This window comes from Neofelis nebulosa, chromosome 6, assembly GCF_028018385.1.
Source record: "Neofelis nebulosa isolate mNeoNeb1 chromosome 6, mNeoNeb1.pri, whole genome shotgun sequence".
Taxonomy (NCBI): Eukaryota; Metazoa; Chordata; class Mammalia; order Carnivora; family Felidae; genus Neofelis; species Neofelis nebulosa.
This window is the reverse complement of record NC_080787.1, coordinates 123,498,700-123,518,667: the sequence shown is the minus strand read 5'-3', so window position 1 is coordinate 123,518,667 and position 19,968 is coordinate 123,498,700. Positions and strand designations below refer to the sequence as shown.

The window sequence follows — 19,968 nt, the reverse complement described above, 5'->3', positions numbered from 1 at the left end:
AGACAGAGGATTAGTAGAATGGAGTACTCAGAAGAGGATAGAGATGAGCCATGAGAGTTACATCAGTCTAATTGTCTTTTACTGTAGGTATATCAGGGAGCACGAATTTCCTTTTCCTCTCAAGGCCCATCTAGCCAGATTAGGAATCAAACTGACATGAGACAAATTAACAGGAGAAAATTGAATTTGATTTCGTATGTACTGGGAATCCACATGCACATGGAAATTCCAAAGATATCAGGCAAAATGAAGTATATCTGTTACTGTGAAGTAAGGAGAAGAGGGTGGGGCCTGGGACTTCAGAGGGAAGGAATGAAATTCACAGGGAGATAAGAAAGAGTAAATGGTTGGTAAACAAATGTTTGCTAGGCCTCTCAGGAAATGTGAGACAAACAGGACTTTGATGAAACAAGTCTTGCTAGGTTTCTTCCTGTCTGCCACACCTAGTTCATGTCAAAACATAGTTATCTAAGGTGATAGCTCACGTCCTGGAGCAGATCCTCTATCTAAATTCTTTTCAGGCAGTGTGGAGGAGGTAAAGAGCTTTTCCTGAATTTGCTGGATTTTGATTACTTTCTTTTCATCAAATTTTTACTAAATTCTAGTTAGCTAACATATAGCGTAATGTTGGCTTCAGGAGTAGAACTGAGTGATTTATCGCTTGCATACAACATCCAGTGCTCATCCCAGCAAGTGTCCTCCTTAATACCCATCCCCCATCTAGCCCATCCCACGGAACACCTCCTTTCCAGCAACCCTTAGTTTCTTCTCTATAGTTAAGAGTCTCTATGGTTTGCCCCCCCCTTTCTCTTTTTTTCTTTTCCCTGTGTTTATCTGTCTTGTTTCTTAAATTCTACATATGAGTGAAATCCTATGGTATTTGTCTTTCTCTGGCTGACTTATTCCACTTAGCATAATACAGTCTAGCTCCATCTATGTCACTGCAAATGGCAAGATTTCATTCTTTTTGATGGCTGAGTAATATTCCATTGTACCTATATACCACATCTTCTTTATCCATTCATCAGTCAATGGAAAATTGGGATCTTTCCATAGTTTGGTTATTCTTGATAATGCTGTTATAAATATCAGGGTCATGTACCCCTTTGAATCTGTGTTTTTGTATCCTTTGGATAAATATCTAATAGTGCAATTGCTGGATTGTAGGGTAGATCTATTTTTAGTTTCTTGAGGAACCTCCATACTGTTCTCCATACTGCACCAGTTTGCATTCCCACCAACAGTGTAAGAGGGTTCCCTTTATCCACATCCACGCCAACACCTGTTGTTTCTTGTGGTGTTAATTTTAGCCATTCCGTGGTTGAAGATTTATCCACATCTTTCCTTGTGTCTGTTAGCCATCTGGATGTCTTCTTTGGAAAAGTGTCTATTCATGTCTTCTTCCCATTTCTTAATTGGATTATTTGGTTTTTGGCTGTTGAGTTTGATAAGTCTTTTATAGATTTTAGATATTAACCCTTTATAAGATATGTCATTTGCAAATATCTTCTCCCATTCCAAAGGCTGCCTTTCAGTTTTGTTGATTGTCTCCTTCACTCTGCAGAGGCTTTTTATCTTGATGAAGTCCCAGTAGTTCATGTCTGCTTTTGTTTCCCTTTGCCTCTGGAGACGTGTCTAGTAAGAAGTTGCTATGGCCAAGGTTGAAGAAGTTGCTGCCTATGTTCTCCTCTAAGATTTTGATGGTTTCCTGTCTCACATTTAGGTCTTTCATCCATTTTGAATTTATTTTTTGTGTATGGTAAGAAAGTGGTCCAGGTTCATTCTTCTGCATATTGCTGTCTAGTTTTAATACCACTTGTTGAAGAGACTGCCTTTCTTCCATTGGATATTCTTCCTGCTTTGTCAAGGATTAATTGACCATACAGTTGTGGGTCAACAATATTTCTGGGCTTTGTATTCTGTTCCATTGATCTATGTGTCTGTTTTTGTGCATACTGTCTTGATGATTACAGCTTTGTCATACAGCTTGAAGTCCAGAATTATGATGCCTTCTGCTTTCCTTTGCTTTTTCAAAATTGCTTTTGCTCTTTGGGGTCTTTTGTGGTTCATACAAATCTTAGGGTTTATTTTCCAGCCCGTAAAAAAATCTGGTGGTATTTTCATAGGCGTTACATTAAATATGTAGATTGCTTTGGCTAGTATAAACATTTTAACAATGTTTGTTCTTCTAATCCATAAGCATGGGAAGTTTTTCCATTTCTTGTGACCTCTTCAATTTCTTTCGTAAGTGTTCTATAGTTTTCACAGTACAGATCTTTCACCACGTTGGTTAAGTTTTTCCTAGGTATCTTATGGTTTTTGGTGTGATTGTAAATGGGATCGATTCCTTGATTTCTTTTTCTGCTCCTTCATTATTGGTCTGTAGCAATGCAACAGACTTTTTTCTTTCTTTTTTTGTTTTATTGTCAAGTTAGCTAACATACAGTGTGGCGTTGGCTTCAGGAGTAGATTCCCATGATTCATCACTTACATGCAACACTCAGTGCTCATCCCAACAAGTCCCCTCCTCAATGCCCATCACCCATTTTCCCCACTCCCAACTCCCAACCCCATCAACCCTCAGTTTGTTCTCTGTATTTAAGAGTCTTTTATGGTTCGCCTCCCTCTGTATCTTATTTTTCCTTCCCTTCCCTTCCCCTATGGTCTTCTAATAAGCTTTTCAAATTTGATATATGAGTGAAATCATATGATATCTGTCTTTCTCTGACTGATTTATTAGCATAATACCCTCCAGTTCCATCCACGTTGAATGCAACAGATTTCTGTGCATTGATTGTATGTTCTGAGACTTTGCTGAATTAATGTATTAGTTCTAACAATTTTTTGGCAGAGTCTTTGATCTTTCTACATAGAATACCATGTCATGTGCAAATAGTGAAAGTTTGATTTCTTCCTTGCTGATTCGAATGCCTTTTATTTCTTTTTGTTGTCTGATTGCTGAGGCTAAGACTTCCAATACTTTGTTAAATATGGTAAGAGTGGGCATCCCTGTCTTGTTCCTGACTATAAAGGAAAACCTCTCAGTTTTTCCTCACTGAGGATGGTATTAGCTGTGGGTCTTTCATATATGGCCTTTATGATGTTGAAGTGTGTTCTGTCTATCCCTATGTTGTTGAGGGTCTTTATCAAGAATGGATACTGTATTTTGTCAAACACTCTTACTGCATCTATTGAGGGGATCCTATGGTACTTATCCTTTCTTTTATTAATGGGGTGTATCACGTTGATCAATTTGTGAATATTGAACCACCCCTGCTGCCCAGAAACCAATCCTACCTGATCGTGGTGAATAATAATTCTTTTAGTGTACTGCTGGATTTGATTTGCTAGTATCTTGTTGAGAATTTTTGCTGCCCATAATTCTCCTTTTTAGTGGGGTTTTTGGTTTTGGAATAAAGGTAATTTTGGCCTTGTAGATTGAGTTTGGAAGTTTTCCTTCCATTTCTATTCTTTTGAAACAGTTTGAGAAGAGTAGATATGAACTCTTCTTAAATATCTGGTAGAATTCTCCTGGTAAGCCATCTGGCCCTGGACTTTTGTTTATTGCGAGATTTGTGATTACTGACTCACTTTCTTTGCTGGTAATGGATCTGTTCAAATTTTCTATTTCTTCCTGTTTCAGCTTTGGTAGTTTGTATGTTTCCTGGAATTTACCCATTTCTTCCAGACTGCCCAGTTTGTTGGCATATAACTGTTCATAATATTTTCTTGTACTTGTTTGTATTACTGTGGTGTTGGTTGTGATCTCTCCTCTTTAGTTTGTGATTTTGTTTTCTTGGTTTTTCCTCTTTTCTTTCTGATTAAGTCTGGCCAGGGGTTCATCAATTTTATTAATTCTTTCAAAGAACCAGCTCTTTGTTCCATTGATCTTTTCTACTGATTTTTTTGTTTGTTTCTATATAATTTATTTCTGCTCTATGTTTTATTATGTCCCTTCTTTTGCTGGCTTTAGGCTTTATGAGGTAAGCCTGGATTGCTATATACTTCTCTTTTGTGACCTCCTTTGCTGCATCTGAAAGGTTCTGAACTGTCATATTTTCATTTTCATTTGCTTCTATGTATTTTTTTTTTATTTTTTCTTTAATTTTCTGGTTAACCCATTCATTATTTAGTAAGATGTTCTTTAACCTCCATGTATTTGTGGTCTTTCCAAATTTTTTCTTGTGTTTGATTTCATGTTTCATAGCATTGTGGTCTGAAAATATGCATGGTATGATTTCAATCTTTTTGTACTTGCTGAGGCCTGATTTGTGAGTCTGTATGTGATCTATTCTGGAGAATGCTCCATGTTCACTCAAAAAGGATGTGTATTCTGCTGCTTTAGGGTGAAATGTTTTGAATATAATTATAAGTCCATCTGATTCAATGTGGCATTCAAAGCCATTGTTCCCTTGTTGATTTTCTTTTAAGATGATCTGTCCTTTGTTGTAAGTGGGGTGTTAAAGTCTCTTACGATTATTGTATCATTATCAATGAATTTCTTTATGTTTGTGAGTAAGTGATTTATATATTTGGGTGTCACCACATGGGGGGCACATATATTTACAATTGTTAGATCTTGTTGGATAGACCCATTTATTATGATATAGTGACTTTCTTTATCTCTTGCTACAGTTCTGTTTAAAATATAGTTTGTCTGATATAAGTATGGCATGGCTACTCCAGCTTTCTGTTGATGTCCATTAGCATGATAGGTGGTGCTGTATCATCTCACTTTCAATTTGGATGTGTCTTTAGCTCAAAGTAACCTTCATGCCAAAATGGCCCTTCTTGGGACAGCCTCCCTTTTGCCCTACAGTCCCTTTGTCTGAAACTTCCCTGAAGTTTCACACATTAATAAATTGAGTTGGTAGATGATTTCATATTTTCAAACCAGTCTCTTAGTCCTGACAATAGGTCAATTTAGTTAAACTCATTTCAGGAGGTCATGATAAAGGTATATTCTCAAAGTTTGGGCTTTGGTATAAACAACCAGATATTAAATAAGAGACATTTTTATGGAAACAAAAGAAAACAATGGTTAAGGTTTGTATCAAATTATAAACCAATTTCCGAGTTTTGAGGGTAGCCAATCAAGAAGATTTTTATATGTCAGGCTATCTTTTTTTTTTAAATTTTTTTAATGTTTACTTATTTTTGAGAGAGGCAGAGACAGCGTGTGAGCGTGATCGTGACCTGAGTCGAAGTCAGATGCTTAACCAACTGAGCCACCCAGGCACCCGTCAGGCTATCTTTTTGAGCGGTCCACAGAGCAAGAGGCCTGAAGATTGTTTATACATGAGCTATGGTGGTGATTTCTCTAAAATTTATACCAAGTTGTTTATATTGTTTGTAGAGCTTCAGAAATAAAGGCAGTTTTAGTTTTTAAAAGATTTCAAGTCAGAAAGGTGAGAGAAAAAAAATGTTAGTTTGGAGAGTCATAACCAGGCATTGGGGAACACTAGAAGAAATCAGAATCTGGTCCAGTTTAAAAGAAGCAGTATTAAAATCCAATACAGTAAAACCTCGTGTTGCGAGAAACTTGCTCGTGAGTGCTCCGCAAGATAAGCAAATATTTCTAATACATTTTAACTTGATAAAAGAGCAATGTCTTACAATATGAGTAGCACATGATGCTGAATGCCACATGATCATAAGTGAGCCAATGGTTCTTCTCTCTCTCTCTCTCTCTGTGCGATTGTGGGTGATGGTCTCCCATGTTTGGATGCTCAGTCTCAGGCCACAGTGTTTGGCAGAAATCAGTGGTTTTTCAGAACATTAGAAAGTGCCCATAACTGGCACTAGTGTGTTTTTTATCACTTCATAGCAACTATGGACAGTCCTCTACTTTTCCATACAAGAGTAAGCTTAGGAACGCTTTGCTTCATTCTAGGTCAGGCTGCTTGCAGATATAGACCCTTTCCTCTGCTGCCTTATTTCCAGTTACATTAAATACAGTATATGACACTGTACTGTAGTCAACATCCAGTGAAAGTGAAAGTCATCCTATACAATAACCCTCCTCTCTCTTGTCTCCCTCACACCAGTCACTAGGGTTTTCAAAGGTAAGTGCAGGTTAATTTGTTTATTTTTCTTTATATTTTGTATTTTCTTTATTATTTTGTATTATATTACAGAATTGTAATCATTTTTATATGAATATTTTTGGGTTGTGGAAAAAATCATCTGAGTTTCCATTACTTCTTATGGGGAAATTCACTTTGATATACTCACGCTTTGGATTACAAGCATATTCCCTGAATGAATTATGCTCAGAAACCAAGATTTTACTGTACTTACAAAGATGTGTTGAGGAGGAAGAATTTCCTCTGCTATTCAAGGTCCTTCTAGCTGGACTAAGAATCAAATGGATATGAGACGAATGACAGGAGAAAATCAAATTCAATTTCATACATACAGGGAATCCACACAGGCATGAAATTCCTAAAGATACAAAGGGAAGAAAGATCATCAGCAGGAAGCTGAGGACATGTTTGGAAAACAATGCTTGCCTATTGTGCTGATAGATTTATTAGGTAGAGAGAAATCTCTGTTAATACCTGTTTTCCTGATGCAGGCAGTGGAGGAGGAGGTAAAGAGTTTTCCTGAATCTGTTGGGTTCTTTTGCTTTTAACTCAAAATAATGTTCATGCCAAAGTGGCCCATCTTGGGGCAGCCTGCCCTTGGCCCCGGCAGGTAGCTCATCTAAATTTAATTTTTCATTATCCTTTTGCAGTGGATCTTCTAATGAAACTATTTTGAAATTTTGAAACTCTTTGCAGGCGTCTGCTTGCCAATTAAAACAGGTATCCCATTCTGTTTACTTTGGGAACCTTTACTTTCAAGTGTACTCCTTAGATGGCCTTACCTAATTGAAACGTTCTGCATCATGGCCATCATAATTCTATGTTGTTTTTATTAAAGTTTTACCATTTCTGTAGATAATCACAGCCCCCAGCACCATAGTTTTTAGACATAAAATAAGCGGGTGTTCCAGAAGGTGACATGCTTGACTCTTCTGATTTTAAGAATCCCATTAGCTAAGTGTTTGTTCACAGGACACAAGACAAACAAACATGGACACCTTAATGCACCAGCAGTAAACAAAAGTTGTCACTGTGGACTGGCCAAGGGAAGGCTGTGCCCACCACTAGCAATTCCCACTGTGGACTAAACCAGCAGAATTCATTATGGAGACTGCAGACTGGAACTGGGGAAAGGACTAAACCGGGAAACCCCAGTAAATGGGGACTTCAGTGTGGAAGTTAAGAAGGAATCCCAATGTGGAATTGCAGACTGATCAAAGGGCTTAGGACTGGCACTCCATTAAAGCTTCCTATCTGTCTAGACCGACCTGTTGACCATGGACTGGAAAGCCAATTAGGTCAGGAGCTCTGCAAAAACAGCAGAGCTTAACTGAGAGGGACTTACCAATGGCCCTCAGAAGAAGCAAGACAGTGAACTCAGAAGTGTTCACAGAGCATTATACCTGTGTTTCTCATTGCTCCCAAATACAGTCAGAATTGTGCTTCAGATCCTGACAATGCCCCCAAATCTGTTAAAACAAAACAAAACAAAACAAAACAAAACAAAACAAAACAAAACAATTCAGCTGAGTATATTTGAAGATCTAACTAGCTTTATTAAATGATTCATGAATCAGGCAGCATTCCATCTAGCAAATAGACGGGAGCTCCCTTGAGCTAAAGAAGAGGCAGGTTTTGTAACTGAACCAACGTTAAGTTTGCTCCTTGGTGAATCAGAAATTGAACTGGGTTGAGTCGGCACACAAAGAAAGATTTATTTGCAGCAAATAAGGACATTACAGGGAATGGCTTCCAATGCAATGACTCTCCAAGCAAGGGTGAATGGATTCTCTTTACTTAGATTCAGGGTGAATATTTAGATTAGGAAGCCTCCCCTTTGTATGTAGAGGTAGTCATAAGGTCAGGCACATGCCTTAGAGAAACATGCCTATACGTGCATTGTGTGTTATGTCAATGAGGTCTGTGCTCTTCCTTGGGCAGAGATTTTAGTATTATAATGAGGTAAAGGTAGTTTTTGGTCATTCTGGAGGTCACTCTATGGTCCTCCTGTGCAGGTGCAAGTCAGAAGTTAAGCTCAAACTGGTCTTGTTGGTCTGGGCTGGCTGGAGGTCTTGTCAGGGCAGTCACTATGGCCTGAGGAGTGCTTTTGGTTTTTATTTGTCTGAGTTAGGAGATAAGCTGGAAAGAAGAGCTTACGGAAAGATGTGGGACAAAGGTTGGTGAGTACAAGCAGGTGGGGAGTGAGGGTCAGGTCTTGGGGGTCTTGCAGGTAACAGTTTTTGAAGGGAGAGAGAAAGCATAAAAAAAAAGAAAGAAAAAAGGAATTTATTACCAAGGAATGCATTGTTTAGGCAAGGTTGTCTTCCTAAGGGTAGTGGTAGGGGCCTATCAGTAAATTTTCTAGAATTGACCAGGAAATTCCGTGTTGGCTGGTGAATGGTTACATCCTTGGGGTGTTGCAATTATCTACAGGTTAGGTATTAAGTCTTGGTTTACTGACTTGGGGCCCTAAGTGATGCCATTTTGGGGCCTGTGGCTTTCTTTTTAACATTAGTTTCATTAAAAAGGATACATGGAAAGGATGCACAGGGCAAGGTACGGGGAAGGGGCACAGAGTTTCCATGCCCTCTCCAAGGGTGCTGCTCTCCCCATACTTCCATGTGTTCGCCAACCCCAAAGCTCTCCAAACCCCTTCATTACATAGGCACTCATGACTAAATCATGGTTCTCTTGCATTGACCTCCCTTAGATCATCCGGAACAACTGGATTAGCTGCAACAACTGAACAGATAACCAATGAGGGAAGTAAATTATCCAAAGTTCTGTCGAAAGCTGGTGGCAGTCCTGGGGTAATCCCTTAAATGGCACATTTGTTAGGTCTTTTGTGTACCAGGTGTTGTGCTGGGTATTGGGTACATAGAGAAATGCAACAGGCAGTACCCACCCCATTCGGTCTTTGTTCTCCTCTCCTTTCTCCTGTTTCTGGTTCTTTCCACTTGGGCTGGGCAAGATGTGCTGCTGAGTTCCTTTTGGGGTTTGCTACCTGGGTTGCTGTCAGGGAAACCCCAGATGCTGGAGGTCTTATTCCAACACCAGGCAGTGGGATGTTACATATTCCCTCTCAGCGGGTAATCATCTCTATCCTTGCAGGTTTGGTTGGATGTCTGGTGGTATTAATTAAGATTTCTCTCTACCTAAAAGATTTGTTGGGTTTGGGGAGGAAAGTGGTGCCTGGGTGGCTCAGTCAGTTAAGCTTCCAACTCTTGATGTGGACTCAAGTCATGATCTAACGATTTGTGAATTCAAGCCCCTGGTCCCTATGGAGTCTGCTCAGGATTCTCTGTCCCTCCCCTGCTCATGCTCATTCTCTCCTCTCTCTCTCTCTCTCAAAATAAATAAATAAACTTAGGGGCACCTGGGTGGCTCAGTCAGTTGAGCGGCCGACTTCAGCTCAAGTCATGATCTCACAGCCTGTAAGTTTGAGCCCCCCATCGGGCTCTGTGCTGACAGCTCAGAGCATGGATCCTGCTTCAGATCTGTGTCTCCCTCTCTCTCTGCCCCTAACCCACTCACATTCTGTCTCTGTCTCTCTCAAAAGTAGATAAAAATTTAAAAAAAAATTTTTTAAATAAATAAACTTAAAAAAATAAGTTTTGTTCAGACCAAGTTCAGGCCACTCCAAAGTGTGCCACTTTGGCATATTATTTTAAATAAAAATTACTTAAGAAACAGCCAATGCAAAAAGAACAGTCTGACTCCTCCTTGTCGTGAGAAAACAAGAGGGCAAATCTCTTGTGTAAAAAGGTAGTCTCTCTGTGCCTGGAGGTAAATAGATTCTTATCACCAGAGATAGGACATTTAGAACCAAAAAGGCTGTTACTTTTTATTTAATTTACTACCGTAGTCCCTAAATTCTGTTTAGAATTCCTGACTCATTGAAGTTTCCAAAGTTATGTTTTCTTTGTCCTGTCAATTCCTCACCACAGATTTACTGCCCCTTTGTCTAAAAAGTTGAGAAACTGTCTGCCTTGGTAATTTCTTTAGGACTCAATTTCATTATTGGGACTCTGTGTGCACGTATTAAAGCTTTGGCTCCCCCCCACCCCACCCCTCCCCGTTAATCTGTCTCATGTTCATTTAATTCTTAGACCAGCTGGAAATCTTTGAAAGCAGAGGAGGTTGTTCCTCCCCTATGGTTGGCGTGGCCAGCTGGATCAACTTCCGCTGGATATTTGCTCCGAAGATTCTGCAGCTTTGAGGTCTTGGGAGATCTGACGTACAGCCGGCAGAAGGTAAGATTTCTTACCATGCCAGCCTCCTGGAATCTGTGAGGTCTGGTGGAGTGAGAGTGATGACAGCCTTTCTCTCTCTCTCTGTCTCTCTCTCTCTCTCTTTCTCTCTCTCAGATTGGATTAGTAAGAGAAAATATTTGTGGAACTAGTTTCTTTGGCTTAGTCACTCTCGGTAAAAATTTGGTAGAGTACTGTTTGGTTAGTGATCCCTTTCCTCCCAGAGGTGGTCTTTTTTTTTCCCCCTTGGTCTGTGTCTTTCGTGTTATTTTTCTTAAAAGGGATTATTGTAGAGAAGAACTCAAGCATAGACCCTACCAGCCTGCTGTGCAAGCTGATCCCACTGAGTGATGAGTTCACAGTTTCTCATCAGACAGTGTCAGTTCGGACGTACTTTGCTGTGAATCCCCTGTGTCATAACCGGATGAGGGTTTTCCTTTCATGTTGTTCTATGTGGTAAGAGCTTGGCTTTGTGATCAGTGAGAACATTCTCTCTGGCATTCGGAGGGTGCATTTACTGGGGTGCACTTCAGTGGCCAGCTGAATACAGTGGGGATCTGAGACACCCACGGACGAGGAGCCCTCTCTTTCTCCAGCTGTGCCAGCTCTCAGGGGAATTTGTCATAAGAAAATGTCTTATGTCTAGACCATAAGGACCTTTGTCCTCTCAACTTTCATTGCTTGTTAAGTGCTAGAAAAATCCCATTCTGGCAGCACCTGCCTGCTGACACAAATTAGTGGGTCAGGAAGCTTTGCACCTTTTGTGGGAGGCTGGAGACACAGGGTATACCACGTCATTCTTCCCTACTGTCCCCCAAGGCCTTTGCTTTCTTAGGCTATTCTTGAGAGTAGACTTTTGGATCATGGGAACTTCATCAACTATGCCCTCTCTAGGGATGCCTTTTGTATCTTTGGTTAAGCCATGAAAAGACTTACTGGTTTGAGTCACTATTAATAGTAAGATCTTACTCATCAATGACCAGAAGATGAATCTTTTAAATTAGCTACATTAAAAAAAAAATCTTTATAGAGAGCTCTGAATTGTCTTATTAGTATAAGGCTAGCCTTAGGGACTCGCTTAACAAGACAAAGAACAGAAATTAAACTTTCCACTCCGTACAAGATTTGTAGACAGCATTCCAGCTTAATCTCAAGTTCAAAGTATACAAATTACTCATAAATGCTGAAAGCCAAAAAGTAAATTTAGCAGAAGCACCTGAGACAGGCAGTAGGGCTTGCTTTGCTCTAATCAGGCTCTGCCACCTTTAGGCATTTCTATGCAATGACCCTGCCCCCAACAACCATAGAGAATTCATGTACTTTGAACAGCAGCAGATCTTTTAAGTTAGAATGCCCCTTTTCCTCCACTTTCAAAAGACCCTACCAGCTTGGATTAAGTCGGCTAAGCATCCAACTCTTGATCTCAGCTCAGGTCTTGATCTCATGGTCATGAGTTCAAACCCTGCGTGGGGCTCCACCCTGGGCATGAAACCTACTAATATTTCAAAGAAAAGATCCTACCAAATTTAGAGGAATTGGCTTAATGGCTAGTCACAGCTTCACTCACAGAGAACTTGACTGGTTGCTAAGGGAAGTTTCTTTCAGCTCATGATTATATATATGGTTATTAGGCATGACAGAAGGCCCCCTGGAACTCTGCCCCCCTTCATAGAGGAAGCAGAAGACCAAAATTTCTCCTAGGCCCTCCTTCAATTAATCAGTGGAAGGCTGATTCTCAAGGCTTAATATAATAAAAGCTCAAGGTTAAATTTTGTACTTAGGGGGGGGAAAAAGGCTTTTATTAGAGTGCTTTATATAGAGTTTACACAGGCATAAAGGTTTTGATTCCTATTTTCGTTAATCATCTCCCCGGTATAAATATATAATGTTTAGCTAAAAAGGCAGGATGGGCGTCTGGGTGGCTCAGTTGGTTAAGCATCTAACTTCAGCTCAGGGTGTGATCTCACAGTTCATGAGTTTGAGTCCTGCTTCTTTCTCTCCCCCCCCCCCCCTTCTCCTTCTTTCTCTGCCCATCATGGGATTCTCCCTCCCTCTCTCTCTCTCTCTCTCTGCCCCTCACTCATTTGTGCTGTCTCTCTCTCGCTCAATCTCTCAAAAAAAAAAAAAAAAAAAAAAAAAGAGGCAGGTCAATCCCTTGATATTCAGGGTGCAATCCAAATCTTTGGGGGAATTAAAAACAAGTGTCTTTATCTTATAAATCTCTACAAAACTCTAAAATCAAGTCACACCCACCGATCTTTACTAATCTCAAATCTCACAATCTTTCCTATTCCTCTCAAAATGCTTATAGATATTATAAAAGATCAGGATATTGGAGCAAAATTGTCCTAAGAACAGAAATAAATTTTAAATAGCAATTAGCCCACATTTCTTTAAAAAACAAAACAAAACAAAACAAACTTGCATTCTTTCTCTGTCCCTTAAAATTATAAATTTTTATCATACCTTTGAAATGTAAACACAGCCCACAATTGCCTGAGACTGAAGGAAAAAGGCAGAGAAGAAAAAAGGTCTTTTAAAAATACAAACTACTAAGATGGCTCTTGTGCCCAGGCTCTAACATCTCTGATAAGAGGACAATATGTCCCCAAAAGTCCATGTTGGAGAAAACTTGGATGCTTTCTCTATGTCTTTGTGATATCAATTTTCTACCGAAAAGCCATCCTTTGAAATACAAACTCTAAGAAAAAAAGTTTCTCATCAGAAGGAAGACAGAGAGAGAGAGAGAAAAGGTATGTCAAAATCAGACCCATGATGTTCTCTCCATAAAACAAAAACGATAAGATCTTTGTTTACATCTGTAAGTATGTTTGTATGTATGTCCATACTGTTAAATCAACGAAAATCCAACAGAGTAAATTTTAAAGATCTAATCGGCTTTATTAATCAGTTCATGAATTGGGAGCGTCCCATCTAACAATTAGTAAGGAACTCCAGAGTGCTACAGAAAAGGAACTGTTTTTGAAAGCAGAGGTGGAGTGGAAAAAGATAGTTTTTAGCAAAGCATCCATTGTTGTAGGCTTGGTTGCCTTCCTAAGGGAAATGGAAGAGGTCTATCAATAAACTTCTTGTGCTGACCAGGAAATTCCATGTTGACTGGTTAAAGGTTGCATTCCTGGGGAATTGAAATTGCAGTTAGTTCAGGTATTTAGTCGTGGCTTACAGACTTGGAGCCTTAACCTAAGTAATTCCATTTTAGGCCTGTGGTTTTCCTTTTAACAACACATATGTTGTAAGTGTGAGATTTTTTCCCTACATCTGGATGGTATTACTAAAATTAATTTGTAAAAGAGCCCTATTTAGTTGGTCTAAAGGCAAGCGCTTATTTTCAAGTTCATATGATCTGGGAAAATATTCAATGTTAAAGGTAATTTAAGGTGGTTGGTTTAATTAAAATAGATATGTTTTAAAATTATCACCATTAAAACTAAAACTTTTATTCTGCCTCAGTTTAGTTCAAGTCAAATAAGTGGATACTACCTCTGTTGTAAAATGTTTTAAAAATATAATTAGCTTGGGAAGATTTTAATGTCTCATGTAGTTTTTATTGGTAACCTACGCATGACTGTTAAGAACAAGTAAATTGAAGAGATATAACTTTTAAAAGGTTTTTAGGTAAACTTTTAAAGTAGTTTCTCCAGGGACACCTGGGTGGCTCCGTCGCTTAAGCAACCAACTTTGGCTGGGGTCATGATCTCATGGTCCATGAGTTTGAGCCCTATGTTGGGCTCTGTGCTGACAGCTCAGAGCCTGGAGCCTACTTTGGATTCTGTGTCTCCCTCTCTCTGCCCCTCCCTACTCACACTCTGTCTCTCTCTCAAAAACAAATAATAAACATTAAAAAAATTTTTTTGAGTAGCGTTCCCAAATCTTTTTGGCAAGTTGAAACCTTGACGTTTTTTTTAAAAAAATTTTTTTTTCAACGTTTTTTATTTATTTTTGGGACAGAGAGAGACAGAGCATGAACGGGGGAGGGGCAGAGAGAGAGGGAGACACAGAACCGGAAGCAGGCTCCAGGCTCCGAGCCATCAGCCCAGAGCCTGACGCGGGGCTCGAACTCACGGATCATGAGATCGTGACCTGGCTGAAGTCGGACGCTTAACCGACTGCGCCACCCAGGCGCCCCGAAACCTTGACGTTTTGCTAAGTGATAAGTTAGGTTGAATTCATTGACTATCTGGGTCATTTCCAAATAAGATAAAATAATAAACATTAAATACTAAGCATAGGTTTATCTGCTTATAATTTCCTTATTATAGAGAAACTAAAAATAAATTTGGATCTGTTAGCAACCATGTTTTGTGCTTTATTAAAAGATTGCACTATGAAGAAACACATGTTTCTAGAAGTTATGAAATATATTCAGAAAATTGCCAATCTAAAAAATGCTGGAGAAACAGACAATTCACATTTTTTACTACTTAGTTTTCACTAGAAATTAGTTTCTAAGGGTTAAAAGTTGTGATTAATGCATGTGATTAAAGCTGTTAAAAATTAGGGCACTTGGGTGGCTCAGTTGGTTAAGTGTCAGACTCCTGATTTTGGCTGAGGTCATGAACTCACGAACTGTGAGATCAAACCAGGTATCCAGCTTGGCATTGACAGTGTAGAGCCTGCTTGGGATTCTCTCTTTCCCTCTTTCTCTGTGCCTCCCCTACTCTCTCTTTCTCTCTCTCTCTCAAATAAATAAACTTAAAAAAAAATGTAAATGGCTAAGATTAGAATACATTTATTTAAGAATAAGTTTTTGTATCACAAGTACACTCATGGAAAGAAAATTAGAATTTGTTTTTTTCCTCTGTTAAAAGAAAAAAGCTTTCTTAGGTGATTTGTTTGCTTTTTATTAGAAATTGTAATAAAAAATTTCTTTACCTCTAATGTAATCTGCCTAGAAAAAGATTTTGTGTTTTGTTTTAATCAAATCTTTGATCATTCAAGAACCGAGTCTTCTTAATATTAAAAGAGCTAAGATTTGTTTATAACTACGTAATCCTCTATATGTGCCTTTAAAATTTTCTGTTGTCAGAGGGTGCCTGGGTGGCTCAGTTGGTTAGGCATTTGACTTTGGCTCAGGTCATGGTCTTGCGGTTCATGAGTTTCAGCCCCAAGTCGGGCTCTGTGCTGATAGCCTGGAGCCTGTTTTGGATTCTGTGTCTCCCTCTCTCTCTGCCCCTCCCCCTCTCATGCTCTCTCTCTTTCTCTCTCAAAGAATAAATAAACATTAAAAAAAAATTAAAAATCTTTTATTGTCACTTTGTTTAAACTGATAAGTAGTTTTATAATGATCTGTGATCATTCTTTAATTAAATGTTTGAAACTTTTGATATTTTTTGATGACCTTCCCAAAATCAAATTTTTTTTAAGACTTTATTTTTAAGTTATCTCTACACCCAACATGGGGCTTGAACTCACTACCCTGAGATCAAGAGTCACACACTCTTCCAACTGAACCAGCCAGGCACCCGCCAAAATTGAGCTGTAAAATAGTGTTTTGACTACAAGCTAATTGAAATGTTCCAGAGGGCCCCTGGAATAGTTCGATGATTCTATTTCTCATCATAAAAGAGAGATATTAAACTACTTAGGCGTTCTTGGTATGTTAAATTACATAGGAAGTATTATCAAATAAGTAATACTAAACTGTCTTGTATTTGTGTAGATATATGTTACTAAAGTCAGTACTCTGGAAATTGTATGAAACGCCTAGAAATCTGATATGTCCTGGTATGTTATGATCTTAAAATGTTATGTACCAGAAAAATAACCAAATTTCCTTACCAATTACATTGTAATGATTTCTAATCACATCTTTAATCATGGATTTTTAAGGTCCTTTATCATTTACAGACAGTTATACTTTTTCTCAGACGCTTTTACAACAGTTTCCTGCACATGTATTTTATTTCCGGTGAGACTCATGGAAAGAACTCTGACTATAGGTTTATTGTTTGTAAAGCTTTTTGTTTAATTTTTTTAATGTTTGTTTCCTTTTGAGAGAGATAGACTGGGGGAGGGGCAAATAGAGGGAGACACAGAATCCTAAGCAGGCTCCAGGCTCTGAGCTGTCAGCCCAGAACCCGATGCGGGACTCAAACTCATGGACCATGAGATCAGAACCTGAGCCGAAGTCAGATATTTCATTGACTGAGCCACCCAGGCACCACCAGGTTGTTTTAACAACCCTAAGACGTTAAAACTAAACTTGGTTTAGTGGGGAAATTGGATTCAAGCAGAACACAAATTAATATCCTGAGACTAAATGAACTGAGGATGATTATACTTTTTATGACTTTTTTTGTTTGAAGCTTTGCTGATCTTTTAAGGTCTTGCTTTTCCAGATTTGACTAACTTTCTCTTAAGCTAACTATGACCTATAGCAATTTGACCAAGTAAAACTTTTCAACAAATTAAAACATATACCTTTTTCTTCTATCTGATCCCTTCAGAATTTTCAGTGAATATTCTTATATTTTCATGGCAATGTATCCACTTGCATAAGTTCAGTAAGAACCGGTTCCTGTAACAGAACATAATTGGAAACATTGACTGTACTACTGAGGCTTTGACTGGAATGTTATATTTGAGGGAGACCTGCAAAAACTTAGATATTACCAGACAGCTTTAAGGAACTAGTATTAATGACAGGGAGCCAATAAAGCTCCTTGGGAAAACAGCCCAATACCTTGTTTATGGGGTTGCTAGCAACCTTACAGGTAAAGAAGGTCACTTCTTGGCAGGTGCAGGAACCTCAGGATATTTTGAGGACTTCAAGAAGAGAAGAATTAACCTAAATCTATAAATATTAAAGGCAGAGTCTGATGGCAAGGATTTGACTTGGCTTCTGGCCTTCGGAGCCTGTTAAAAGTTGAGTCTAGAGGTTCTTTATAAAAAACTCCAGCAAAGCAGATTTAAAAGGGTCTGTATGATCAAATGCTATTCTTGCTGAACATTTATAAAGAATCAGGCCAATATTTTCAAACTACGTTTATTTTATAAACAAATCAGTCTTAATTTGACTACCTTTGGTAAAATGAGGGTGCTTATAAAAAGAAAATTATGTTTCAGTAACACATCTTTATAGATATTAGATTCTAAAACAGTTCATTATAAATGAGACTAGATCCATGGGGTGCCTGGGTGGCTCAGTTAACTAGAAATCTTTTTAACTGGCTACTCTCAGAACTCAAAACCAGTTTTATAATGTATCTAATCTTAACCATTGGTTTTTTTTATTTGTTTCCATAAAAATGCCTCGTATCTACTATATGATTATTTGAACCATCGGCTTCACTCTGAAAATACACAAGCAGCACAGCCTTCTAAAGTTCATTTAATTTACACTAACCCATTGTTACAACTAAAATACTGTTTAGTGACATAAAACAATCTGCCAGCTCAACTTTGAATGTGCGAAACTTCCAGGGAAGTTTCCGAGGAGGAAACTATAGGGACCAAGGACAGGCCACCCCAAAATGTGACCACTTTGGCATATTGATTATTTTATCTATTTATTTTTATTTTCTTTGCTATCTTTTTCCAATATTTATTATTTATTTATTTTTTTAAAATATAATTTATCGTCAAATTGGCTAACATCCAGTGTGTAAAGTGTGCTCTTTATTTTGGAGGTAGATTCCCGTAGTTCATCGCTTACATCCAACACCCAGCACTTATCCGAACAAGTGCACTTCTCAACACCATCACTCATTTTCCCCGGCATGTTGATTATTTTATTTTATTTTATTTTATTTTATTTTTTATTTATTTATTTATTTATTTTTTTGACGTTTTTATTTATTTTTGAGACAGAGAGAGACAGAGCATGAAGGGGGGAGGGGCAGAGAGAGAAGGAGACACAGAATCGGAAGCAGGCTCCAGGCTCTGAGCCATCAGCCCAGAGCCTGACGCGGGGCTCGAACTCACGGACCGCGAGATCGTGACCTGAGCTGAATCGGACACTTAACCGACTGCGCCACCCAGGCGCCCCATGTTGATTATTTTAAACAAAAGTGACTTAAGAAACAACCAAGGCAAAACAAAACAAAACAAAACAAAACAAAACAAAACAAAACCAGCTCTGGCACCCCCCATCTTCACCTCCAGAAAACAAGAAATACATCTCCCTTGTGAAAGGTAACCTCTCTGTACCAGGAGGTAGAGAGATCCTCATTACCAAAGATAGGAAATTTAGAGCCAAAAAGACTGTATGAACAGCCCTTGTTACTTTTTGTTTAATTTATAACTCTAGCCCAGATTCTGGAAGCCCTTACTAATTGAAGCTCCCGAAGCGTTCTTTGTCCTGTCAGTTTCTCACAGGTTTATTGTCTCATTGTCTAAAAAGTAGGAAAACTGCCTGCCTTGGTTATTTGCCAGAGCATCTGGCAATTAGTCAATGACAGTTAATGTGATCATACCAGTTCTGGCTCCAACCACATGTACCTTAGAATGTGACCTCATTTGGGAATAAGATTGTTTCAGATATAAGTTAAGATGAGGTCATTAGGGAGTAAGGTGGGCACTAAATCTAATGCTCCTGTCCTCGTCAAAAAGGGAAGTTTTGATTCAGACGTGCGCACAGGAGGAATCCATGAGTAGACACAGGGAGAATATCATGTGTAGACACAGGGAGAAGATAGCCGTCTACACAGAGAGAGGCCTTGCCTTCCCTTGTAGCCCTCAAGAGGAACCAGATCTGTTTTCCTCTGAAACCTCTTGCCTCCAGAGCTGTGAGAAAATAAGCTTCTGTTGCTTAAACTCCCCAGTTTCTGGTCCTTTATTATGACAAGCTTGGCAAACTGAAACATACCTTTCCTCATCGGACCCTCACAAATCCCTACAATAAGAGTCCTTTGTTATGTAAGATTTGTTCGCATCTCTATGATGTAAAACCACACGCCTTGCTTATAGTAGATTTTAATTTACTTGTAAGGTACTAAGTCCTGGGAATCACATGATTTATTGTGTTTTCTCTCTGTACATATCAGGACTTGCTCTGTTTATCAGCAGTCATTGGACTTCAGCATGATTACTCCCCAGTTGCTGGCTTATGTGGCAATTTCAGTTTCCTGTATCTTAAAAGTCAGCTCCCTGGATACCTTCATTGCAGCTGTTTATGAACACGCCGTGATATTGCCTAATACTACCCTAATACCAGTGTCCCGTGAAGAGGCATTGGCGTTAATGAACCGAAATCTGGATCTTTTGGAGGGAGCGATCACTTCAGCAGCAAAACAGGTACCATCTCTCGAGTGTGCTAGATTCCATATAGAGGAAGCGTTCGGGGTCTTAGGAGACAGGGTCACTGGAAAGTTCAGTTATACTTTTGGATGACGTAAGTGTCAGGGTAGCCAACAACTTTTGCTGTACAATCAGAGTCCTACCTCCTTCTCAAAATTATTACAGCAAGGACACTATTATGCCTCCCTGAGTGAGACCAAGTGAGGAAAAGAATGGCTTCCTCATCATTAAGGCTCACCAGGCCTTTGAGGAACTTGCTGTGAATTCTACAACTTTGCTCCCATCCTTTTGCTGCACATAAAGGGTGGAAGATAAATGGGTCAGGACCAGGTGCTGTGCTTTAGAGTGTTAGCAGCCTTGGTATACTTTTGTGC

At 39.0% G+C, this 19,968-nt stretch overlaps 1 protein-coding gene across 7 annotated transcripts in view; it reads left to right on the top strand.

Moving 5' to 3' along the window:
• The window catches only part of VNN1 (vanin 1), a 94,351-nt gene that overhangs the window by 20,594 nt on the left and 53,789 nt on the right, over window positions 1-19,968 (top strand). For 5 of the 7 annotated variants that reach the window (XM_058735306.1, XM_058735305.1, XM_058735304.1 and 2 more), the window contains 2 exons: window positions 10,196-10,339; window positions 19,342-19,591. In XM_058735306.1, coding sequence (XP_058591289.1) covers window positions 19,379-19,591 — 213 coding nt within the window. In that variant the 5' untranslated portion in view covers window positions 10,196-10,339; window positions 19,342-19,378. Of the gene's footprint in view, window positions 1-3,797; window positions 3,984-9,908; window positions 10,079-10,195; window positions 10,340-19,341; window positions 19,592-19,968 lie in introns of those variants that run through there. The other 2 variants (XM_058735307.1, XM_058735308.1) reach the window with 2 other exon arrangements.